General features: G+C 38.0%; 1 protein-coding gene across 1 annotated transcript; it reads right to left on the bottom strand.

Annotated features, from left to right (window-relative positions):
* Window positions 1–1,254: 1,254 nt before the first annotated feature.
* On the bottom strand, window positions 1,255–27,161 carry LOC139721454 (dehydrogenase/reductase SDR family member 4-like). Its single transcript, XM_071632771.1, has 9 exons — window positions 26,993–27,161; window positions 15,620–15,797; window positions 14,968–15,045; window positions 14,235–14,258; window positions 10,734–10,804; window positions 9,702–9,753; window positions 7,412–7,546; window positions 5,579–5,634; window positions 1,255–1,587 (listed from the first exon to the last, which is right to left on the bottom strand). Exons 1-9 carry the CDS (start codon window positions 27,121–27,123, stop codon window positions 1,473–1,475), a joined length of 840 nt encoding a protein of 279 aa, XP_071488872.1. The 5' UTR covers window positions 27,124–27,161; the 3' UTR covers window positions 1,255–1,472.
* Between the last annotated feature and the right edge of the window lie 704 nt (window positions 27,162–27,865).

Raw genomic sequence — 27,865 nt, 5'->3', positions numbered from 1 at the left:
CTTGGCTCTCACGAAATTCGCAAAATTAAAATGCACGTGAACATTCCTTGTTTTACAGTACCTCGGAATCAATAATTCTATTGACCACAAGACACCATAAGAGTGATTGAAACATTTATTACCAACATAACCAGTGAAACATCAGAAGTTTCACATTACACAGGTACATATATTCAGAATCATTCACATTTGTTACAAAGAGATGATGACTTATCAGCAAAGAATGTCACAGGACACATTGATCATGCAAATTGCACCTGTATGAGAACCTCAAATATTCCTCACAGACAATATGTCATTATACATATATCATTTGCCAAGGGGGTCTTGCCTTTGGAGAATTGATGCTGATACAAAATGGTCTCTCCATGGCTTTCCATTAACATTCTTGCAGTGAAATGACATATTTTGTTCAGATTTTATCAAGACCATTGGAAGACAACTTGAGTATTACCGAAAAGTAAAATACAGCCCTTAGCCTCTCACTTTCACTCTCGTAAGTGTACTTAACCCATTTCTCACAGAACCTGGCAAACCAGGTTCCCATAGCGTTACTTCACGCATGGAAACCTGGTATACCAGGTTCCGAAAATGTAGAAAAGAGTGTCTGCATTTGTGGCCTAAATTCATAATAAATTGTCCAAATGCTGACCAGAAAAATTACTTTGAGACTGCAGTTTCTTCCATCAATCTGTTCTTTTTCTCTATTAAAACTGCAAGTGTTTTGTCTAATTTGCCTTTTCCAGCGTAGTAGTGCCCTTCTTTTGCCATAAAACTTGTATGACGACATACATTGCAATCAAGGCTGAGCTCACTAGATTTTAACTTTGGCTGACAATATTCAGGCGCCCTTATAGTACATAACAAAAGAGTTAAGCACACGCTCTAATCATATTTCATATCCCACTGATATTTTGCATTGTTCGATGGCAAACACAGTTGACCATAGAAAGGGGATACTCGTACTGCCTAACTGGTTTCACACAGGCGGATTATCAAGCTCAACCTGTCCGCTCTTCGTCGACAGGCAAAAGGAATCTCGTTTGGGGGGGGGGGGGGAGTAAAAGTTCTCAGAATAATAAGTGAGGAACAAGTTAATTTCTTCAAAATATATTTCAGGGTTACAAATTACTTATTCTTTGAAATGGACCTGCAACACTTTTCATACTTTGGGAAATTGCAGTTTCCTTGAATCCAGATACAGGCAAAATTCACTTCGTACAGCTTGTTGCTAAAGCCCAATTAAAGTCGTTTCTCCATGATTTGTCCATAGATTCACATCAGCAGGTTTGGTCGCAATCTCATCTGATTGAGAAATCTCCTTGAGAAATCTGTGTGTTCAGTTCAGTTCATTGTAACTTTGATCAAGAGAGATTATCCAACATCACTTCATCTTGACACTGTGTACATCTCCCAACAATGATGGTGCAGGACATGGAATCATGTCGCAAACCAAGAGACGCCAGCATTCCTCAGAGTCGCGAGGGCGAACCTCCTGCCACCAGTATCGTCTCTCCAGTGATGTAGCTGGCATCGTCTGACGACAGGAAAGAGACGATTCCCCCGATTTCATCTGGAACCCCAGCTCTATTGAGAGAAATTGAAAATGCAGGATATAATTCAAACCAGCTTAAATTTGATTAGCAATTCCAGCTGATGAACAACATATCAAATGGTATCTTGTAAATGTCTATGGAAGAAAACTGCTACACAAAAGATACAACCGTTGTAGTTTATGTAGCAGTGGTATGGAAAATGCAAAGAAAATTGTGATGCAACACGAGAAAAATTATTCCCAAAACGCACATGCCTATCCTGTTTGCTCACAGAAGACAAGCATGATACATATTAACTCTATACATCTACCCTGATATTGGAAATTTTCACATCTCAGTGTTAGCAATCAATTCTCTACCATCGTTTGGATTTATGAAGTGTGAATGGAAACAAACAGAATGGTAGTACATGTACTTTCATTATATTGGACGTGAAATAACACCATTTATACAGGCCTTGATATGTTTTTGTACCCTCACTATTTTCCATTGATCTGCACAGATATCAATCAGCCCCTCCCCTTCTCTTTACAAATATCAAAAGGAAAAACATGAAACAATTTCAGAAGTTGATATGTTTAAATGGCCTCACTATTTTTCCTTGAATTGAATGCAAATATTCAATGAATATTCCTTCCATCAAATAGTTACACTGTAATAATCTAGCGATGGCTTTCAGAGAAAAGAGATTATAGTTATTAAATTATTGACCAAAAATAAAACTTACATTTCATAAACTTACATTTCATATTGCTTTGTGTTTATTGAGTTGGTAACCTCATTACCTCAATTACTTTGCATATATCAGTGTGACTACTACCACTATGAATCGTGATCAATAGTGGTAAACATGTAAAACTCCGAAAATTCCAAACAATTATTGTTTTAGGTCCGATTTTTATAAACTTTAACCTCTGTTAGTTTGACCTGATTTCAGTGATTTGATTGGATCTTGTGGTATCCACTTAAACATGGCATAGAACTGAGCTTCGAATGAATGCCTCATCAGTGAATTACGACATTTGTATTTGTTTCTGAGGGATCTCTGGAGTTTGTCTCATCTCCATTTTACAGTCAACTTGATGAAGACTGCCCTCTATATCTCAAATGAACAAAATCCAATTATGCGTAATTATGTAAGATCACATATGCAACATACTTTACAGTCGCACTGATTCCAAACAAGTAGAGAAGAGAAGGTTTGGCAAGTACACCACTCACAAACCTTATGTTTGTACTCAGTCCCTTGTGCATTTAGGTCTTTATATGATGACCCTATGAACTTTAGGCATAAGATCCACTTGCTATTGTTACGCCATATGAAAGCTTCCAAATCAAATATTAGTTTCAGGTTTATGGAGTGGATGCTTGACCTTGGTCATATCTATTTGGAAGCAGATTTCAACACTGAATATTGACTCAAAACATGCAGCAAGATGTATAACGTTTGTGCTGTGATTTGATTACAGAGACACAAAATGTATTTCTAGTCCTTCTATTCATGCAAAGTCAACTGGCACGTGAAAACAATATTGATCATCTGATAATTAGAGAACATACACCTGGGCACACGAACACAATATTAAATCATAAATTCAATGATTCCTAAAAAAAGTCTTTACAACAGACTAACAACAAACTGAAGCAATCAATCAAATGACCTTTGGACTCTTTGTGGAGAGCAAAACAAATTGGCAATTTCAGGAGCACAGTAGCTTTGGAATGAAAACACTGAGGCATAGCACCATATGTGATGGGTATAGCAGTTGCCATATCTGGCCAGTGACAATTGATAGGAATGAGGTATTTCCATGGATTAAAATTTGTCCTTGAAAGAGATCAGGAACCAAGAGCTCCTTGGATTATTGTCATTTTTAAGAGCTCCAAAGACTACTATAATTCTTAGATACTGGAGTGTATCTGAAAAAAACATTTAGCAATCAAAGATGAATTTACTGCAGGACACAGTAATCTTACAGAAAAGTATCAAATCATGACCTGAATGAGTTTAAAATCAACAGTCAATGAAATTAGATGAGCAATTATGTTGATGAATCATTAAGAAATAAAAACAAACAAACAAAAAAGATTGATTCTATGTCCATGTGATCATGTCTCACTGTGCACCTCATTTTTAAAGCCCCAGTATGGCTTGTGGAAGAAAAAAAAAATCATACACTACTAATGTTTCAACATTATTTCATGATGGTTAAATACTGAAGGTCAATGCAAAACAAATTATTGGGGAAAAAGCAGATTGGTGATTTAAAACTTTATGATCCTTCAGTCTCTTGTCTATCCTGTTTAAAAGCAAAAAGCCTTTTGTGAAGGTGTCTTATATTTGTTTGAAGTTGGTCAACAAACTTAATCCCACAGAAGACGCTCATTTTTTGTATTAATATCAGAGTATTCTTGACTATTAAACTTGTGACAGTTTCTCCATCGAAGGCAGACTGGGAATTAAACAAAAACACAGGTTACTCTATGTAACATTTATATGTCTTGGTTTACTAGGTATTTCCTGAGGCAGGCCAAATCTGAAAAGATGTGAACAAGTATACCTCACAAAGACACCACAAAGAAGGGTCAGACATTTGATAAGGTACGTGACCTCATATATTCTATGACCAGGAGATGGTATCATAGACAGTAAATACCAAGGGGAGAAATCCAGATATAGGAACTGACTTTTCTCAAGTCGTACACTACTTCACATTTCATCAACATTAAAGTAGTCTGCCTTCTGCTAGTAGAACACCAATGTCACTACAGATGAATAATCAGTCGGAATGAAAAAAACAAAAACAAGAATCCAACCATTCTACATCCTATCTCCCCCCCCCCCTCAAAAAAAAAAGAATACCTGCCAAGTTTGACAAAAATCCATCATGAGGTTTTCAGGAAGAAGATGAAAATGTACAATTCAGGCCCCCATTTGGACCCTTCCAACCACCACCCCCCCCCCCCCCCCCCTACCCAAGAGGGGCACCCCTGGATCTCCTATGAACAAACTTGAAACTACAGTCATTAATGTACTCACTCATAGTATTATCTCAGCTCTATATATAACTTCTGATTCTAGAGAAGATTTATAAAGATTCCTTCATTTGGGGGATTTGGGACCCCTGGGGGCCCCCTGGGTGGGGCATGGTGCCCATTTTAACAAATTGAGATCCTAACCCCCTAAGGATGCTACCTGCCAAGTTTGGTGAAAATAGGTCATGGGGTTCTCAAGAAGAAGATAAAAATGTACAATTTAGGCCCCATTAGGACCCCTCCTCACCCCCTCCCTCCCCTGGGTCCCAAGGTGGGCACCCCTGATTCTGCCATGAACAAACTTGAAACTACAGTCATCAATGTACTAACTCATAGTATTAACTTAGCTCTATCACTTCTGGTTCTAGAGAAGAAGATTTTTGCGGATATTCCTTAATTTTGGGGGGTTTGGGCCCCCTGGGGGCCCCCTGGGTGGGGCATGGTGCCCATTTTCACAAATTGATTTCCTAACCCCCTAGGGATGCTACCTGCCAAGTTTGGTGAAAATGGGTCATGGGATTCTCAAGAAGACGATGAAAATGTACAATTTAGGCCCCATTAGAACCCTTCCCCACCCCCCTCCCCTGGGTCCCAAGGGGGGCACCCCTGATTCTGCCATGAACAAACTTGAAACTACAGTCATCAATGTACTAACTCATAGTATTAACTTAGCTCTATCACTTCTGGTTCTAGAGAAGAAGATTTTTACAGATTCCTTAATTTTGGGGGGTTTGGGCCCCCCCGGGGGCCCCCTGGGTGGGGCATGGTGCCCATTTTAACAAATTGAGTTCCTAACCCCCTAGGGATGCTACCTGCCAAGTTTGAAAAAAAGAAATGACAGATTCACATTATTCATGACTAATCAAGATTATACACATGTCTGAGGGAAAGACTGCTTCTTTGTCTTCTTAATTTGAGATAGAGCTCATTTCATAATTTTCATTGGTATACTGCACAGTGTATAAGAGAGTTTTTCATGACCCTACCTTTTCATAGGTATGTTGCTCAGTGCCAACTTGGTGTTTTCCTCTGTTGAAAATAACTGATGGAGTAAAGACAGAAATGCAGAAATGCAGTTTAACTCTTTATCATTGTGTTCTCAACACAGGCAAATAATAGTCCATAATTAAACAGCTGAACAGAAAGTTTACTCTATGTTCTACAGTTGACCATAATGAAAAGCAGAAAGTCAAACAAGCAGAACTTCGAAATTTGCAGAAGAAACAGAAAAGTCAGGGAATTCTATAGGGCTAACATATTTTCATCTGTTATTTTAGTCACAATAACATATACAAATCATATGATGTGATGTTGTCATACATAACTCTCCTAATGGGCTTTAGACTAAATACATGATTTGTTTTCCTTTTGGTAATGATATATCTATTACACAGCTACCCCTTTGAGAGGTCATCATTGTGGAATCTTGAAAATCCAACAATACAATGCCAAGAACACGATTTCTTCTCTTTCTAAAGTAAATAATTTGTGACAACTTGTAAAGAAGCTAATGCAACAAGAGCTATTAGGTAGTAACACTATCTACATAGTTACATATGTTCATGAATATCTCTTTGCATTACTTCTTTTTTTATAAAACCTCTACCAGTCTGTTTTAATATGACTCTATTTCCCAAAATCAATTTGGTCATGAAATTTGAATTTACTTCAAGTCAGAAGCTCACTGAACTCTAGCTGTAATAGCACAGCTCCTCATTTTTCACAGCTCAGTCAAATCTACACACCAGAAATACACATGACACATACACAAATATGCATTTGGGATTTCACTTGGATTTTAAGCTTTCATTCACAAATAGCAATACTCTACCTGTTTCCTTATGAAAGAGCTGAGATTGGAGTAATCCCAAAAAGCGTGTTTCTACTGAGAGCACCTCACATCACCTCGCATCACCGCGAATTTTGTGTCCTGCATCACCTCGTATTTTACGATCACTTGTGCTGTTTCTGCTGAGCGATAAAATACGCGGTAATGCGAGGTGACGTGCAAAATGCGGTGAATCCAGAAGTCACGTATTTTCAGGTCACAGATCGGGTCACCCTGCCTCTGCACTGCCATTTTATGTTAGGCCACTGAATTTTGTTTAGTCTTTCCATTCAAAACGCCCCTCACCAACATTTCCTGCCACTCAGTTACAATGTATTTGGAATCGTTGCAGGTCTAGGGTCTAGTTAATGCTCTCTACGGGCTCTGACATACTAACGTTAGTATTCCAGCGAAAACGAATTAGGGAATCTACAACTTCGAGACGATACGATATTATGGGAAAATGAACGCAGTGTAAAAATCAGAGTATACAGTATGTACCACCTCATGTATTTAGTTGGAGTTGGTACAAAGCATGACGTGTGCGAAACTACGGTCGCTGTGTACACAAGTGTCGGAGTGTGCAATGAACCGATTTGAAAAGCGCGGGGCGAAAGCTCCCAATAATTCGAGACTTCCGGTACACCGCGAATTTCACTACCCGGTGTGTTTCTACTGAGAATCGTCCCTCGCATCACCGCGCATCGACCACCTCATAAGGTGGACGACGGAGCACCTCGCATCACCGTGAATCACCTCGCATCGCCTCGCATCACCGCGAATTTTCATCGCTCAGTAGAAACACGCTCTTACATTCTAAAATGAAGCACATTATGTTAACTTTGATGCTAGCATGTAGTTTCTCAAGAGTGCAATGACCTACATGTAACTGCAAATTTCATGCAAATCACCGTCTTGTCCAGACTGGTAAAATGTGAACAAATTTACATTCAATGAAATTATTGGCAGACTGCCATAAAATGAGACTCACTGCTGAACTGAACTTTGTCTTGACCAGACCAGGTGCCACACAGTTTACCCTGATGTTCATGTCCGAAAGCTGTGGCGTGAGGGCCTTGGTCAGGCCTAGTAAGGCAGTTTTGCTGACTGAGTATGGTCCTAATAACTGTGGTAAAACAAACAAACAAACAAAGTGACAGATAAAATAGATCAACATGTCTTAGATGACAAGAAAAATGTTATCCTTTAGTTCTTCCTTTCAGGATTGTTTACGTTACATTATGTTATGTTACTTTACACTATGTTACGTTATGTTACATAATTCTTTGGGAGACTGGCTTTGTTCTCCAAGTAGGTACTGTATCCTGTAACTCATCATCAATACTACTAATATCCCTGCACTCTATATATAGCACAATGAAACATCAAATGACATACAGTAAAGAGTTACATCATATGAACTGATTTTAAATGAATCAGTTTGCAGTTAAAATGATGTGAAGATATATAAATGGAATAACTAAGATAAGAAATGAATGGAGGAAATTATTGAAAACATGTGGCACATCATTCTCATTTAACATTCTAACCAAACACCAGCATCTGATAGTTTTACAAAGGTATGCAATCTGGCCAAAAGTGTTCGCAAGAATGTCACTGAATCTTATCACAGAGCTAGTCAATGAAATGTTGAAACAAAACAAAACTAGAAATGTCGCTATGGCGACTGGTATGCCTCCGCCATAATGAATGGTTCTCCTAATGGGTCTATAGTACAATGTCTTGACAATGTATGATAGCAGTTTCACATAATTGGCAAAATATTAAAATGACAGGTCAGGTTTGTCACAAATGTGTTGAATGTTCACTTTCCTTGAGCTAAGTTTAATTGGATGAATTGCTATACTGTCTTATTAAAGAGTGCAGGTATTTGGGGATTTGAGGATTTGTACCTGACTTTTGACCCTTTTATTAAAGTTTACGGAAGAAGTGAAATTTAGCACTTTCACTCGACCTTAGACCTTTGACCTTTTGGCAAGAAACTTCCAAGAGAATCTCTATTGGGTAATACACGCATACACTAAAGTTTTAAGAAAAGTGCTGCAGGCATTAAAGGACAAGTTCACCTTCATAAACATAAGGATTGAGAAAATGCAACAATATTAGTAGAACACATCAGTGAAAGTTTGAGGAAAATTGGACAATCGATGCAAAAGTTATGAATTTTTAAAATTTTTGTGTTGGAACCGCTGGATGAGGAGACTACTACAGCTTGTAAGTCATATGCGTACAACAGTATAAAGAAAATGTAAAAGAAAATTCAACATATTTTCACTTTTTTCGCATAATAAAAGAGCTCTTGACTTGCCTCTTTCTAAAGGCAGGGGGAATAATATTACCCATAACATTTGTCGGTAACGAGTCAGGGGAATGTGTACTTTTTTCAAAAGATGGCATTTTGTGAAATTCTCTTTATATTTTCCTTATATTGTTGTACGCATGTGACATCTAAGTTATTCATACACTGGAGTAGTCTTCTCATCCAGCGGTTACTGCACAAAAACTTCAAAAATTCATAACTTTTGAACGGATTGTCTGATTTTCCTCAAACTTTCAATGATGTGTTCTAATAATATTGCTACATTATCTCAATCCTTATGTTTATGAAGGTGAACTTGTCCTTTAAATAGATAAGAGGGAAATAGTGACATTTTGATGAGTTGACCTTGACCTTTGACCCATGACCCCTAAATTCCCTAGTTGATCACTGCCAGTTAGTACATTCATATGAACTATAAGTAGTTCATGAAGATACCTTGATATATTTGTGAGATATGGAGAAAAAAGTGAAATTTTAACTTTTCACTTGACCTGTGACCTTTGACCTCATGACCCAAAACTCTCTCTGGTGAATCTTTATTTGGGAGTTCACGTATACACTACGTTTCAAGAAAATACCTTCAGGCATTGCATAGATATGAGGAAATAGTGAGATTTTGAGCATTTGACCTTGACCTTTTGACTTTTGACATCGAGCATGTGCAACCAAAAGTTGATAGGCACAACTTCGTCCACTCATACATACACATGCCAAGTTTCATTAGGATACCTCAAACCACTTTTTAGTTACGCTGTCCACAAAAATTGATTACGGACAGACGGAAGGACGGAAGGGCGGACGGACGGAAGGACAACCCGAAAACATAATGCCTCCAGCGACACTTCGTGGCAGAGGCATAAATATGCATCACAGATTCTTTTTCTCAGCTCACTACCTGGTGCCTCCAAGGACAAAATCTGGCACTTCAAATTGAACTTACCTCAAAGGGCATGAAACCAGCTATGGATGAAACCATGACAATGGACCCACCTCTGCCAACAATAGGAAGAAATAAATAACAAATAATAATAATTCACACACACACACACACACACACACACACACACACACACACAAAAGTGATATCTTATTTATTCGATGACTGCCAAAAAATTTCAAATAATTTTATTTTGTTTTTTTTAATATCGACCTTCACATTGACTGAAGGCTCCCCACTATAATGAATGCACTGGTCAGCAGACCATGTTTAAAGCATGATAGTATGACTCTTGATAAATGTGTTTACAATATGTGTGTTACACAAAAAGAACATGCCTAATCCACACTGTTGTTGCTGTTCTAACTAATCAGTGGCAGATCCAGGGGGGGGGGGGGGGGGGGGGGCACTGGGTGCGTGCCCCTCTTTATTGTTTTGTTAAAACAAAAGAAACAAAAAGAAAAATTTTGTAAAGGTGCCTCCCCTTTACAGAATTCCTGGATCCGCCTCTCCTAATGTTATTGTATGAAATGAAATATCAGATGACATGTATGTACAATCCTCAGACATACCAACAAGGCCAGTTTTTCAATGAGGATCCATTTTCCGAGAATTATTTTGTAGAGGATAAACTGGTCCTTGTCGAACAAGGCAGCTGAAAAATAAACTAAACAAAAATAAAAACGAACTCAAGGACTGTTTACATGTGGTCACCTGTGATACTTGAACAACTTTTGTCTCCTATGCCCTTAAATGATTCCTGCCAATTTAATTTACAATTTGACCTCGAGCTTTCAAGAAGATTACAAAAAAAAAAAACAGTAAAAGTTTCTGGATGATGAAATTGTACAGATGAACAATGAGCAATTGCAACAGCATACTTGTGAATTAAATAACTTTCCTGACAGGAGGTTTTATGCAAAGACATGCAGCCTTGGTAGTCTTTTCAGACAAACAGACACACACACACACGCGCGCACACACACACATACAGTTCTACCTGGAATCCTGAAATTCTATTCAAGCTGAACTTACCCTCGTTTTACCATATGTGGGACAGCTTCCTTTATCAGAAGAAATGTTGCCTTGACGTTGATATCAAATATCTGTGAGTGAAACACAATATCACACTATCATTAAAAAAACAAAATACAATTGTACTGTTGATAAGAAAGTTTCAACATTCATGCCCACTTAATGTACTGAGACATTAGAATTACTAGAACATGTGCACATTTTCATACTGGTTTTATCACTTTCCTTCCAATAGTCCAGTTCTCCCCCAGTATGTACAATTTCAATGAAATACTGCACATGTTGACATCAAACACATTGGCATTATGAAAACTCTCTACAGAAACACAATACACACACAAATCAGCACAATTTACAAATCAGCTCAGATTCATTCTAAACTGTATTGATGAAAGCATCATTATGAGAAGTTAGTGAATATTGAGTGCAAAAGTACTGGGCAATTCCACGGTATGTAGGACACAGATGCCGAAAATTCAAAATGGTATTTGTTTCAAACACCATACATTTTCAGACAATACTTGAGTAGAAGTTTTAAGAATCATTATGTTTTTCAATAAAAGTGGCCATTTTGATTTTCAAAATGGCTGCCAAAATATGCCTATAACTCAATGGTAAGAAAGAGTGTATTGTCACACAATTTACCCTCTGTATATCCACTTTACTAGTACTCTAAACAACAATCTTTTATATGCATGCAGTTACCAGACAAGTCTTTTACCACATGATAGAAAGAAAAAGCTGGTTGCCTTAAAGAATTTTAGAAAAACTTTTAATTAGTTTGACAATGATGGATGTAACGTCAGTTACCAAAAACAAGGAATTTTTAACTTTATTCATCAAAGAAAGTGAGCTGCGTGATGTAACTTAGGATTTCTAATGTATGCCCATATGCCTTCCTTTCAATACCAGAAAATATGGATACTTGGCTTACTGGAGAGTTAAATGAACACATCAAAATGTGTAACGTCAGTTACCGAAACGTCATACCAGTATGTAACGTCAGTTACCATGACAGTAATTATAATTTAGGCAAGTTTTTTACTTTCTTCAAGGCCATTTCAATACATCTGGGAAGTCAAAGGTTATCAACAAAGAGCAGCAATCCCTTTGATAGGGAATGATGTCATCACCATGGTACACTGTATGTCCCGCATGGACACATTTTTTTTTCACTTTATCTTATTTGTTTATTTATCAGATTTTTTTTTTTTGGTGGGGGGAGGCTTGAGCTTTTGATTTTCGGTTCAGCACAAGTTTAAGGTTAAATCATCTGGAAGTTTAGGTTTACCACATGCAATATATAATGCACTCAAATTACTACAGTATACAGTACTCACTGTCCTACAGGATGATAAGCTACCAAATTTGTAGGCCTAATCAATGTGGCTGCATGGTAACCATCTTTTTATATTAAAGCTTGTGTACAGCTTTATACCAACAGTTTTATAATCTTTACTAATGACTACTTTTGCAAGCATTTTTCTTTTTTCTGGAAGCTTAGTGGAGTTTCTACCTCAAGGCAAATGCAGGAACAGATATATTTCTTCGCTTGCACTCAAATGTGTGGTTTAGTTAATATGGCACATCTTGAAATGGTACATAAGTAGGCCTGACATGAGGCACGTACTGTCATTACTGTTTGAAACTAACATTGATGTTGCTCAACATTTAACACTAATGTTGCTCAAAGTGAGAGGTGATTCTAGGGTAAAATAAAAAACTGTTCATATTTGTTGATTACTTTATTTCATTCATGCAGGGACATTTTTGTAATACATAATGATTATGAACAGAAGATTCGTTTATATTGATCTTAGAATTTTTTCGGTGCAAAGTCCTACTTCTTGGTATCTGGGATGTATTTGCAAGCCTTGATATACCAGTGAAAAGGAAAGGAAATTTTTACATTCCTTCAATCAAGGAATAAACAAATAATGCCCTTTTGACCAAAAAAGCATGTTTCTTCTTCACAGAAAAAATATTAAAAGTGTTACACTATTCATTTAAATCATTATTGATAATGGAGATCATTTTTTTATTTGTGGCCCTAACAATGCCTTGAGGGAGAAGGAGTAAAATAAAGAAAAGAAGAAAGAATATATCACAGTAGATTTCATACATATTTATGAATACTTTTATTTGTATATGTTTTTCCCCATGACCTGAAAGATTTTTTTTTTTTTTTTCACACACAAAAACATCTGTGTTTTGTGTAGTACTGCAGGGCATTATGGGTGGGGTACTCTCGATAGAAACTTTCCTGTTCATCAAAAAAAAAAAAAATAAATGAATAAATAAACCCAGAAAAAAAAAACCTTAGTTATGTCAATATGGGCATACTTGGAACTGCTGAATCTAAATGGCTCTGTGTAATCATAACTGTTGAATAAGCATTCAATCTTAAGACAAATGTCAAGAAATATCCTCTGGTGCATTTACATTATTTTTGCTCAACTGTGCTATGGCATGGGGGGGGGGGGGGAAGCTTGCCCTCTAAGGGCCCCACCCCATTTTTGTCTTTAGATTTTGTTATAATTTGTTGCTAAGTAAATGCCTGGGATTGTTACTGGTATACTGCGGCAGTATAATAGCCTGTTAAATAAATTAGTTCTTTGTAAACCCCATAGCAAAAGTATGTGTAACGTCAGTTACGTAACGTCAGTTACTGACATGTTTACCTTTAAATTTTCGTAAAACATAAAGAAAATGGACTTATGTTTCATTTCATTTGGGTATTTGTAATTGATGAACCAAGGTATGATTCCATATTAAACAAATCACTCTGAAAGGTCAGAATTATAAAATATCACAAAACTATTCCTAAACATGATATTCCATGTGTAAACCCTATGGCAAATGTAAGTGTAACGTCAGTTACGTAACGTCAGTTACCGTCATGCCTTCACTGAAATTGGCATGGTGCTAAAAGGAAATATCTAAAGTGCACATTATTTTGCGCACCTGTTCCTAAGAACATAGGTATATTGCCATATTAAACACATAAAGTTTAGAAGTCAGGGACATGAGATATTTCTATTTAAATCTACACCATAATTTCCCATGTCCTTTTTCCGTAACGTCAGTTACCAACACATTTTCACTTGCTATGTGATGAAAAATGCAGTTTGAGAGAAAAACTTTCCACCTATTTTTTCATTCTCATGAACTCATTAATCAATGCTAATTACAAGCCCCGGGTGCTTTCATTCACAAAACTACAACATAAACAATTTTATGAATATCCTTACGCGTAACGTCAGTTACCGTGGAATTGCCCACTGTAGATGTCTTCATGTATACAATGTTGCATGTCATTAACAACTGGGACTTATTATTCAACATGTCACAGAAACAAAAACAGAGCATTACTGTCCAAGTGGTTGCTTTAAGTGATAAAATCATTCTGCCATCATCTCTAAATGAAGTTTTCTTATCTATATCATCCACATCTTACACTTTCAAAACTTTCTTTTAACTCAGATAGACTTCAGCCCTTACCTTGTCCCATGCATCCTCGTTACACTGTATTGAAAACGAAGAGAAATTGAATACAATTACGTGTGTATACAACATTCTAGAAATGCCTGTTTGCCAATATCACATCATACAGATGCTGCAGAATGACAAACACATTGATATATCTTATGAGGAACAAGATAGTAATAATTTGTAAAACAGAGATTAGTTACATGTGAGGCCACTGCATATTGTTCAAAGTATGATGATGGATGTCAAATAAGTTTAGAAGAGCTGACACAAAAATATAGTATGTTAAAAGGTACAATGACACAACGAACTACCTCGTACATAAAAAAAATTGAATCAAAGAAACCTAGTTCATGTTTCTCCTACCTGCCTTCATGACTAATGCAACTAGAAATTAACAGCTTTATGTTGCTCAAATTATAATTTATAAAGTAATATTTCTCTCTAGAAGAGGGATAAAACTCTTCTCTAATTTATTCTATCAACATTTTTTTTTGATCACAAAGTCTACTCAAAAAATTGTCAGGCCAATCCTATTATTAAGGTAATGAAATATTATGCTCACAAAATATGTGGCATACAGACTGACTGTGAAAGAATAATCAGTGAAATATAGGAGACAGAATATTACTTCAAAAGATGGATAGCTGCCATTACAGTAACAAGCTGCCAAACACGATTGACAGAAAATTATGCTCATTGCATATTAAACTGTTAAATACAAAGCTCAAAACATTGTACTCACATCTAGTATATGGCCAAAGAAAGGGTTCACTGCAGCATTCGAGACGAGAATATCTATACCTCCTGTTTCCTGTGCCGCCTAGATATTGGGTGGGTTGTTTTTTTTTTTTTTTTTTTTTTTTTTTTTTGGGGGGGGGGGAGAGAACAAAGACCTTGTTTCAAAAATGGAACATCTGCATTCACATAACCACTGTGCATTTATCCTTCTTCTTTTTATCCCAATGAAAGTATTTGAATTCATCTATGAGCCATGGAGAAGTAATCTATGATTATTCTATGAATAGGGTTCTTTTTTCATCTAAAGTAAGCCATCAGAATTACTGTCTTTTTCATTCCATCTAATCCACATAGGAAAAATGTGCCCTAACAACATGTGAAACTGACACTCGAGGCAGAATATGATGATGATGATGATTAGAAGGAGGAGGAGGAGGAAGAAGAAGAAAAAAAAAAGAAGGAAAAGAAAAAGAGAAGAAAACGAAGAAGAAAAAAGTTTAGTATGAAAAGATCTTTGAGGAGAGACTGAATAAATAACCTGCCAATACAATACTTGCAAAAGCAGCCTTTGTAGAAGCTTCATCACATACCCAGGGTGATGACTAATATGTCCTAGCTTAAACTGCAGCGTTCAGGAGTTACAACATGAATCTCACCATTTCTAAAAGTTTGGCCCTGTCCTCCCCTTTCCCAACGTGACACACCAGGCCTTTCACATTGAGGTTAGCATCCTTCAGCTCCTGTAGTGCTCTGTCCACGTTGGCCTGCTTGCGACTGCTGATTACCACATGTGCACCTTCTTCCCCTAGTCTCTTAGCAATGGCATATCCAATACTGTGTAGAAAAGAGAAAAATCCAGCATTTTGTTTAGTTTTTGTTTTGTTTTTTGTTTTTTATTTATTTATCTATCTATCCAACTATCTATTTATTTATTCATTTTGTTAGAGACATATGATATGGCACACTGGAAGCACCACTTTGTTGGGTCTTATTTTTGCAAATTCCACAAGGAAATGTAGAAATTACGCGGTGCGTAAAATATGTCCCCGCCGGAAGTAGCATTTAGTATCAAAATGTACTATATAGGTCAAAAGATCAAGGTCAAAGGTCAAAGAAGTCAAAGGTCAACATTCTGTGTAGAAGTTTTGAAGCCCTCACCTAGTGCCATCACATAAAGCAAACGGAATCGAAATCCGGTTAGAAATGGCGAAGGAGTAGCATTTTGTAGCAAAATGTACAATACAGGTCAAAAAATCAAGGTCAAAGGTCAAAGAAGTCAAAGGTCAAAATTCTGTGTAGAAGTGTTGAAGCCCTCACCTAGTGCCATCACATAAAGCAAACGGAATCGAAATCGGGTTAGAAATGGCGAAGGAGTAGCATTTTGTAGCAAAATGTATAATATAGGTAAAAAAATCAAGGTCAAAGGTCAAAGAAGTCAAAGGTCAAAATTCTGTGTAGAAGTTTTGAAGCCCTCACCTAGTGCCATCACATAAAGCAAACGGAATTGAAATCGGGTTAGAAATGGCGAAGGAGTAGCATTTTGTAGCAAAATGTACAATACAGGTCAAAAATCAAGGTCAAAGGTCAAAGAAGTCAAAGGTCAAAATTCTGTGTAGAAGTTTTGAAGCCCTCACCTAGAGCCATCACATAAAGCAAACGGAATCGAAATCGGGTTAGAAATGGCGAAGGAGTAGCATTTTGTAGCAAAATGTATAATATAGGTAAAAAAATCAAGGTCAAAGGTCAAAGAAGTCAAAGGTCAAAATTCTGTGTAGCAGTTTTGAAGCCCTCACCTAGTGCCATCACATAAAGCAAACGGAATTGAAATCGGGTTAGAAATGGCAAAGGAGTAGCATTTTGTAGCAAAATGTACAATACAGGTCAAAAATCAAGGTCAAAGGTCAAAGAAGTCAAAGGTCAAAATTCTGTGTACAAGTTTTGAAGCCCTCACCTAGTGCCATCACATAAAGCAAACGGAATCGAAATCAGGTTAGAAATGGCGAAGGAGTAGCATTTTGTAGCAAAATGTACAATATAGGTCAAAGGTCAAAGGTCACGACTGAAATTCTGTGTAGAAGTTTCAAAGCTCCCATGTAGTGCTATCATATAAAGCAAACAGAATCAAAATTGGCTCATAAATGACAGAGAAGTAGCAAATTGAAGATTTTGATCACACACGGACGCACACACGGACGGACGGACGGACACACGGACGGACACACGGACACACACACGTACGGAGCCCGTTTCATAGTCCCCTGCTCGAACTCGTTCGGCGGGGACAATAAGCACACTGCAGCTTACAGAATCAACAGAACATAAAGATATTGTTGCCCGTAACAGAAATGCAATGTTTTGTCTCAATGATAAGTATCAAACTTTTCTATTGAAAATGGACATTAAACAATTCTTTTCTGTCCCCTTGTTTTTCTATTGCTTTATCATTTACTCAATAAACTACTGTAAAACCACAAATTTTTACAAGTATGAAATTTGTGCAAATTTTGCAAGCAGCCAAGATTTGCCCCCCAAAAATGCACATAAAAGTTTTTTCATAGGCACAATGCATTGAATGTCAGTAACAATTTGCGAAAGTTTCATGCTGCTAAAAAGTGTCATATGCTACTGGAACCAGCTCCCCACCTGTATGACAGCTGCTTCTTCCCTAGAACAGTTTAGGAAACAGCTGGTTGGGATGGCACTTTTTTACTTGCACAAAGTATGTGTATACACAATGTACACTTGTAACCAACAGCATCAAACAATGCAGCTCAGCACACTAGTTTTCAGCACCGGACAAAGTACAAAAATACTCTGCCCAGAAGTTATTAGTACTTCATCTGGAAGAAGAAGAAGGCTGTCGACTACAATTCACGAAAATTTCATGCCATTAATACTTCTCATATGTATTATAGTAGAGCAGATAAGCCGAAAAATTGTGCAAAATTTGACTAAAGCATGAAACTTTCACCAGTGTTAGCACATGTTATAAGATTCATTTTAAGATTGGGAGGTAAGTCTGAATTGACCTCTGATGACCTCCAAAGGTCAATGACCTCAGAATTTGATAAAAATTGATATTTTACGTCATTGATTAATGTTAAATATGGTAATGATGTACTAAAAACTCATTTTTGTTACAGTGGAATTGTCTTCATGTTCCATAGAACCCTGACAGGTTTCTACCTTTGACCTCTGATGACCGCCAGAGGTCAATGACCTCAAAATTTGATAAAAATTGATATTTTGCGTCATTGATTGATGTTAAATATGGTAATGATGTACTAAAAACTCATTTTTGTTACAGCGGAATTGTCTTCATGTTCCATAGATCCTTGACAGGTTTCTACCTTTGACCTCTAATGACCTCCAGAGGTCAATTATTGACCTCAAATTATCAGAATTTTGATATTTGGTGCAATTGGTTGATGATAAACATAACGATGTCCTAAAAATTCATTTGTGTGACAACTGAATCGTTTTCCTATTCCTCAGATCAAGGGAAATTATTTACATGGCTCTGCCTTTGACCTCTGAGGACTGTGACAAGTCAATGACCTCAAAATATCAAAATATCGATATTTGATGTATATTCAATGGTTAACTGTATACCTGGTGTGCAATCATGCATTGTGCTATTAGCATTTATACTACATTGTACAAGAAGTGTCTTCTCATTCCACAGAACATTGGTCATTACCCTGTGTATATCCAACTTTGACCTCTAAGGACAATGTGAGGTCAGACTTTTAGAATATCACTAAAAATTTGTGTAGGATTGCAAATATTGATGTTTGGCTTCATTGGTTTAATCCTAAATGTTTAATCATGTACAAATCATGCCTTGACGTTATAATCAAAGTATATATGCACATTCCACAAAGCATTGCTTCATAGTAACAGGTCTCAGGAATGTGAGCGGTCAATTACTTCAGAAATGAAGCTTACGTGTCTTCAGTGATGGCAGTGACCTCAAATATAATATTTATGTTTGGGTTAGTTATGCAGACTAGCTTGCATGAAATTATGTGCAACATTATCCAATTTGCACTGGACAAAATTTGTATGCTTAAACATGGAAGGTGGGGAGAGGAGTACCATATTTTGGGTTGATGCTTAATAGTTTGTGAACAGGCATATGGCAAAGTCCCTTGAACTGGATGAAAGGGTGACAGATGATAACCAGAAAACAACAGGCCCACCTCATCAGATGTACGTCACGAGTAAAACAACCCGAGTCGTACAGCCCGTGAGTTACGCAGCCCACGAGTCATACATCCCGTGACCTAAATACTATACTAGTAGATGAACAAGGTCAATGAGCTCGACATCAAATATAATAGGCCCACAAGCTGTGCGGTCCGCGAGCTCGACACTCGAGGAAAACAAGGCCCACGAGATTATTATATGTATTACATCAGAAATCTTAATCTATTCAGTGTAGGTCTTGTGGACCTCCCCCTCCCCCTCCCCCCCCCCCCCCCCCCCATGTGTCAGACTCTTATGGGCCTGGTTTGCCTAAGTGTCAAGCTCATGGGCAATGCTACCTAGTTTCGAGCTGGCGGGCCTGTGTTGGTCAGTGTCAAGCTCGTGGGCTGTATGGTTTCGGTGCATGACTCATGGTCCTGGAGCATACAGTGACGTCATGGACCATCTGGAAAGCGACATACTGTGAGGCATAATATGCATTCCACATGAAGCAACCCTGTGTCTTGCAACTTGCTATTGTCATCCAATTAAGTTTGGGTCATTACGTCAGGAAATTTTGGGCATTTTTTCAATGACCTGTTTAGGAACCTCAATTCCAAATAGGAGTGGAACTACTATTTACTCCAATTGTCTTCTTTATGCTCGATACTCCTTAACACTTGGGCCTGGCCAAGAGTTGTGCCCCCATGCCCAAATATTGGTTGTTTACAGTATGCCGCCATCCGATTGCATCCAAAATGTGAATCAGGGTACGCTGGCAGAGGGTAATATCACCTGCATGATCCGGTTAAGACTCTCTGCCAGCAAGTGATGATTCAGTGTAACCTGCTGAAATTGGTCTAGATCTATACCCTCGATCTCTTTCAAGACAGGGCAGCATCTGCGTCTTCAGTGAAGCACGCGATCGGCACACAGATCTCCTCCACGAATAAACTGGATAGACATCCTGAGGTCAGACCAGCGTTCTTATAGGTGCACAGCCACTGTATGCGATCATCAGAGTCTTCCAATGGCAATATCTGAACAGTTTGGGTGAAGGCAAGCTTGTCTCTATGATGAGTGCATTGCACATAGAGTACAGGATGCACGAGATGATAAGAAAGCTTCTTTTTGACTCGCGGGATAGGCTACAAGCCTTTCTCAGGCAGAGGTTCTGAATTATTGGGTCGTGCTCAGTCTGCACATAATGAGCTGAATACCATATCAAGTATACGTGTGTAATGATTGTGTGTAATGATATGGGAAAAATGAATGGAAAAATCAAAGTACATGTTTATGTATTCTACGTGGAATCTGTTCCTGTCTGTTGTCTTGGAAGAAATGCATCAATCTTGCTATGTTTTTGTTTACTATTTTCCCTCTCCATCACAAGCATATAATTATGGAACGTGTTGATCAAAGTTTTTGTGATGTCGGAAAATGCGGGGCTGTATTGCAGGTGGCCTATTGAAGGTGGCCTTCAATTTGTTTTTCACAGTATATTGGCATGTTTAACAGACTGTAACTCACCAAGATGCCCCTTGAAATGTTTTGAAAAAAACTTCTGCTTGATTTTACATGAGCGGATGATTATCAGTTGTCTTTCTGCTTTTTCATTTTGTGTGAAATAAAGTATTGTTTCTCTTCAAAAGATAGCGTGCCAATATTAATCTGCACTTACTGTTGGTGCTCTATCGGCCCTATAAGACATTCAAACCCACCTTCTTCCTAGACATCCGTAGGCGTTGTGGTGTCGAGCGGGATCTGAATATCTCTCATGAAGCGAGACTTCTCTTTTCTTTTCTTTTCTTTTCTTTTCTCCACTAACAATGTGAAACAAAGATATCCGTAGGCGTTGTGGTATGAAGACGTGGGAGAGCGAGACTTCTCTTCTCTTTTCTTTTCTTTTCCCCACTAACAAACAAGTTTAGCAGGAAACATAGAAGCCTTAGTACGTACTGTTTACATTTCCCATCACATGCTTTTAACATCGGAATTTTCATGTACACATTTTGCCTGGAAAAGAATTACCAAGAACTTTTCAACACAGTACATGTTCAAAAGAAGCCATTTGGTTCATATATAATTCACTCGACAGAGTGATTTGTAGGGGCCTACTTATCACTGTCCACGTACTCGAACAGTTTTCGCTAAAGATACAAGTATGTTTACAAGACTGCAAACAGTAGAATGATTTGCCCCTTAAGATATCAGACTACTACATCTCTTGAAATGTCTTCAAACATAAATGAAAGTCATTCCTCTTAAACGATTACTCTCGGTCGATGAATGAGGTCCTCGTCTGCATGTCATTGTCGATCTCGCCAGTGTGACTGGGCCGTCCGTTGAGCGGTCTGCCGTCACGCTCTCAGTAGGCCCATTCTCTTCGTCACCATCACTCTCCACTTTGTATCAGTCTGACAGGGCGCTTCAACATCTCCATCTCCGATGACACCAGTTGACTATTTGGAGTTTGTAATTGCACTCTAAATTGGCGTAAACTAAAGTTTTGTGTTATCGTGACTCATACTTTTTCCTACTGTCCTGCTGCTCGCCGGTTCAGTCATGACAGTCAGATCCTCATCACATTCACAGCGTAGGTCGATGGTGCATTCAGCGTCGATAAAGATTAGTTGGATGACTTGGAGGGGGGGGGGGCATGATGTACCAAGAAAGTGGAACTCCTGACTTTATCCCTGTGGTCTCCAACTATTCTCAAAGTTCCTCAAAATTCTCTCAAAATCCTCAAAACTCTGCACATTTTGCTTCACTACACAGCGTGAAGCCGCTTCCACTGTGCTTGCCACTCTAACTGATTTCTCGGCTGAGACTTGTTTTTTTTTATAACTAATTTACTAACAAACTTCCTTTCCCTAAAGCATTTCATTGGCTCAATCTTATATTGGGGTGTGGCGTTCACTAGAAATTAATTCCTTACTGGTCAAATGTTCAATTTGCTCCTCCTATCCGTTTCTGTGAAAACTCAATTTTCTATGATTCATCTCATTTTCTGATTAACTCGCCCACTGTCTTTTAGTTTCTTCATTCACTTGTTCTCTGTAACCACTGGTAAAGACTTTATTGTTTCTTGGATATCAAAATGATAAACCAAATGAATATGAGTGTCCTTATGGCAACCAGCGTCATCGTTGTTCTGGGTCATTATCCCTGAATTTTTCTTTGGAGTTCCTGTTTGACCCACTCCACTAAACAATAAATGCTAAAATAGAGGGATAAATTCTGACAGGAGGGCCACCTTCCAGCTCAGAGGGTCATTTATGTTTGGGGATCAGAGGGCAAAAACACGTCATCACGTCATTCTCCGTAATTTGGCGTGGGGCTTTGGGGATGGAGAGCGCTGACCACTAGCGGGGAAAGTAGCCAACATCAAACTTATAAATTCCTATGACCATAGACTTTTCGTGGAAGAGGTGGTTTTGACAAAAAAAAAAAGAAGAAAGGAAATAGCTGGAAGGAAGATAAACGGTTTCATAAACTAAAGAAGGGGAAAAGACTGAGCATATATTGACCTCACAGGGTGTCTAGGAAAATGACTGCAGTGTTCTGTTTTCTTTTACTCTCTATCCTATTCTATTCTATTCTATTCTATTCTATTCTATTCTATTCTATTCTATTCTTTATCATAAACATGTGCTAGTAGCCATCTGGGCTACAATTGTGTTTGTTTTGTACATCCTCTAAAGGTCACCTGAGGTCAAAGGTAGAGCCCTATCTGTGCTCTTTGGAATAATGAAGACAATTTCTTGTAAAACAGGTATGCTTGTTTTGTACATCTTAACCATGTTTATCATTAACTAATGACACCACGTGCTACAGATCAATATTATGATATTTTGAGGTCGTTGACCTCTAAAAGGTCACCAGAGGTCAGAGTTAGAAACCTGTCTTTGCTCTTTGGAATATGAAGACAGTTTCATTGCAAAACAGATATGCTTGTTTTGCACATCTTAACCATGTCTACCATTAAGTAATAACATCACAGATCAATATTATGGTATTTTGAGGTCATTAACCTCTAAAGGTCATCAGAGGTCAAAGGTAGAAACCTGTCAATGCCCTGTGGAATCAAAAGATTTGTAGTACAAATGCATATTCAGTGCAGCGTAACCACGATCTAAGCCTATCATTCACAAATGCCTCCAAACATCAATATTCTGATATTTAAAGTTCATTGACCTCTGGAGGTCATCAGAGGTCAAATCAGACTTACATCCTGATCTTAAAATGAATCTTGTGGTATGTACTAACACTGGTGAAAGTTTCATACTTTAGTCAAATTTTGCACAATTCTCATGATTTTGAGGGCTTAACCGCTCTACTATTAGGGGTCAGGAGTTTCTTTTCACCCCCTCTCTTTCTCTGTCTCTTTATTGCCTAAATAATGTGACACTCACTTCCCTCATTGTTCTTATTACCTCCGCCAAGGTTTCATTACCATTGGTTTGTTCGTTGGTTTGTTCGTTTGTTAGTTTGTCCGTGTGCAAAATAACTCAAAGAGTAGTTAACGGATTGGGATGAAACTTGCAGGAAAGGTTTAGAATGATACAAGTAACAGATGATCAAATTTTGGTAGTCATCCGAGAATTTTGGGGGAATTTATGAAGAATTTTGATATTTTGGCAGGTAGGGTCGATGAACTTGGGAGTCCAGGCTGCACGTATTTGAGGTTTGCATGCACGCACTAAAGTGCGTGCTCTAGTTTCTGCTAGGGCGAGGCGCGCCATGCAGCTGAGGATTTATGACGTAACAAAGGCTTCTATATTGGGAAATCAGGCAATGTATGGATGGAAATCACTGATCTATGGAAGAACAAGATCAGTGGTGGAAATGAGCTGCAGGCTTGGCAGAGGTCTGTACTCTCAGAGTGCTTCTCTTGCTTTTCTTAATGTTTCCTTGTTGTTACACAGTACTGTAAAGCAGAATAGCAAGTATCAGGATCAAATGAGATGATTTTTTTTCTCCTTTTTTGTGTTCATACAATAATGGGAATGATTACTAGTATTTGTTTTCTGCTGTTGTTGTGCATTAAGAGGATGTTAGGAACCAGATTCATGCTACAGTGTTATAAATATCTTAATATTTTTTACTTAGTAGGCCTACTAATGACATTTTTAGCTTGTACATACGGCTATGTTGATATTAATTGTTTTATATTCATATCTCAGAGTATTCAGCTGGTGTGTAATTTGAACTCATTGTGAAACAGTATAAACAGCAATTAGCCTGTTGGCTGGTACAGTTGTATGTTTAACTGTATTTTTTTAAATCAATACACCACTTCAATTCAATTCAAATCAATTCAAATCAATTCGAAAATACAGTTATTTTCAATCTTAACGCATAATATGATTAATAAAGACTTTGATATACAATGTACATATAATATGATGATAAGCTTATAGTACAGTTTCATCCTGTCATATTAGATATAAAAGCAAAATGCTACTGGGTTGTTGTTATATGTTGATGATTTGTGCTTTTGAAGGAAAGTCTAATACATCGACTTTAGATACTACGAGATATTCATACAGCTGCCCTTTCATACAATTACTTCTAGGGTTGGACCTACTACTCATCGACCGCCTAATGTTTATTTGCTTGATAAGAATATTCAACACTGAAATTCATGTAAAAAACTTGACCTACGTGATTGAGAAAATCCAGCTCTATCAAATGCCGTTGTTCCCTTTTTGATTCGAAGTTTCAGTGCAAAAATATCGCCGACGAACTTGCGTGGCCTCGTTTCAGCTCCCCGCGGTAAATCGCGTTATTAGGATCGACCGCTTTTTTGCATTGACAATGCACGCAACCGAGTTGTATTGAACACCATGTTGAACGAAGCTTTTTAGAAGCCTTTTAGAAACTTCCATAGACATTACATTGTGCTGTCATTACGATTCGGTGAAAATATTCATTCAAAATTTTGTCCTTGATTAAAACCATTAATGAACAGTGAATTATTGCGTTTTCCCACACCATCCTCATCTACATTCAAAGCCAATCCATTTTTATGTGCTTTGCGCGCAGAGAAGTGTGCACTAAGTGTTCAGTGCACGAATTATACGCGGTCGGTTTAAAAGAAGGTGGTCGATATGTAGTAGGGCTACCATCTCGTTCTATTCACATTTGTGGCAGTTGAAAATATGTAGCAGGTCACCTAGCTACAATTACATAGCCTATTACAGGCCTACAATTTCTGGTTACATTGATGCTCCTAGCAGAGCAGATTGTATTTTGCAGATTGTAATTTATGTTCCTTTTTCACCATAACCATACAGATTGCATCCCTTTGAATCTACAGTACAAACGAACCTGATCTGAGTGATGATCAAAAGATCCTGACACAAGAAAGCCTAGTAGTAGTATGGTTGGGTGTTCATAATACCGGACACCTAACGTTTTTCTATCAATAGAAACGTGAAATATCTCACAATTTGCCTGAAATTTTACTCACGTGTGGAGAAAATACTCCGGATTCACAAGCGCGCACTGAAAATGCGATCTGAGGTACGCGCTCTTAGATGGCGGCTTCGAACGCGTGGGGTGTCATTTTTTCCGCACTCAGTTGCCCTGCTCATTTCAATCGACCACCCTGACAATACGTATAAAGGGCACTTAAATGCGTTTTTCCGACAGGCCGCTGTTTTTTTTTTCTAGCCGTCATTTTTCCCCCAATAATATTTGAATATATTTTGAATCCTTCGATATTACTTTTGAAGGACTGTTTGATGAATTTGAATTGATTTTCATTAGGAAACTTTTCATCGTAACTGAAATAAATTAGATGAGGCGGTTTGTTTTTTCACATTCATTTCTCGTTTCTGCATCAACTCGTACGGTCGTAGCGGGCGACAAAATGTTTTTGTCATGTGTATACATGTATGTGTAACGTGTGTGCACGATCGTACAAGTGGCGGTGACAATTTTGCGGTCAAAATCGTCAAATTTATTACGGAAGGATACTCTACATCTAACAACGAGTCAGCAAAGGTAGGCCTAGTTATATGTAGTTACACGATAAACCTTATTCGATTTTGCTAAATTTCGGTTATTTAGAGGGAATACTTAGTTGTTTTCGCCACATTTTACTCGGTAGCGTAGCCCAGTGAAGAATCGAACACCGTTGCGCGTAGACCCATGCGTACATTTTCTTTCTGTACGCGCAATGCCATTATAGTGCGCGGTCGGCCGATATGGACCCGGTCGGTGTGTTGAACACCTACCATACTACTACTACTAGTAGTACTGTAGATCTAGTGTGTTTTTCCATCATAAAAATACACATAAAATGTTATTTCTGTTACTTCACAATTTTATTGTATGTTTTTAAAGTAAAAAGCACTACAAAGATTTCTGGTGTTTTACCTTAATTTCAGACAGTACAACTAAAGTCTGCCTCAGTAGTCAGGTGTCATGTTGTAGAAGAGAGCAATTTCAGAATTTACCGGTACAACCTACTATTACTACTACTAGTAAATAGGTCTACCTAGATCTATGTGTTTTTAGATTACAATCTATGAATGATTTTTGCATCTATTCAAATAATATAAAAATCCCTCATCACGATGACGTTTAATAGTATGAGAGTAATGACAATGATCAACAATCGTCAAAGCAAGAGCAGACTGATTTTTGGTTACAGCTGGCTCCCTAGCTCCCTGGTTATAAGGGTCATGCGTGTACACCGCCCCTCCTAATGCGCACTCAAACAGCGTCGGCACTCGTATGAAATATCAAGCAATGTAAACAAAACATTGTGAACGTTATCATAGTGCATATAGAACTACTAGGAAATTATTGAGATAACATGGAAAGATTACCCCTCTGTAGACGCCGTAACAACAGCAACTTTTCCTTCGAGTTGCCTTGAGCTTGTCGCTGCAGCACTTGCCATTCTGAAATTGCTCGTTGACAGCGAACCCGCAGAAAGAAACCTTGTCAAACGCAACATTCTGCTCGCTTTATATGGAGGTCGGTGCCGAAGTTCAGCCGCTGTTCTTGTTGATCGCTGATAACAGAACGAATGAAGAAATTGCAGGTAGGCCTTTCGTACGTGATCGTTCGTACAGGAAAGCAGTACACACACATCCAATCCAAGGTATCTTGTACGTACCGACGTTGTGCCCCCCCCCCCCCCCCCCCCCCCCACCCACGGTCTCCTAGGTCCGAACTTGCAACCACTTGAATGGGGGGGGGGGGGGGGGGGGGGGGGGGGATTGTCACGGCAGACGTTCATATACAATGTAAAAAGTGACGAATTTCAAGACACTTGAAAACACTTAAAACAGTAATCCCATCTATTTGATGCTGATTTTGTCTTATCTGCTTGAATATTGTCTTGCATCGCAGAGACGTTTTAATTTAACATAGTTTATTGGTATAGGCCTAGGCCCTATTGTGTGGTTCGTTGTAGTATTCAAACTTGTCATGTTGATTCGTATGTTTGCGATAAAGCTTACCGATCTGGCCTATATTGCAGCGACATTACAAAAGAAATCAAAATTGCGATTGTAATCATACTGAGAAATCCTTCAGTCTATGGAAAGCAATAGAACAGACTCCTGGAACGCGCCGCCATATAGGTGGTTAGATAATGTCATTAGATAAATAGATATAAATAAGTGAATATTATATTAGTACAGGCCTATGGTGGAAGAATGAAATTGAGGACATTTCGAAATGTTTAAGAAAAC

This window comes from Diadema antillarum, unplaced genomic scaffold (assembly GCF_040938485.1).
Source record: "Diadema antillarum isolate AM-2024a unplaced genomic scaffold, OU_Dant_1.0 scf00000143, whole genome shotgun sequence".
Classification (NCBI taxonomy): Eukaryota; Metazoa; Echinodermata; class Echinoidea; order Diadematoida; family Diadematidae; genus Diadema; species Diadema antillarum.
The sequence above is the reverse complement of the archived record's forward strand: the minus strand, read 5'-3'. Positions and strand labels throughout refer to the sequence as shown.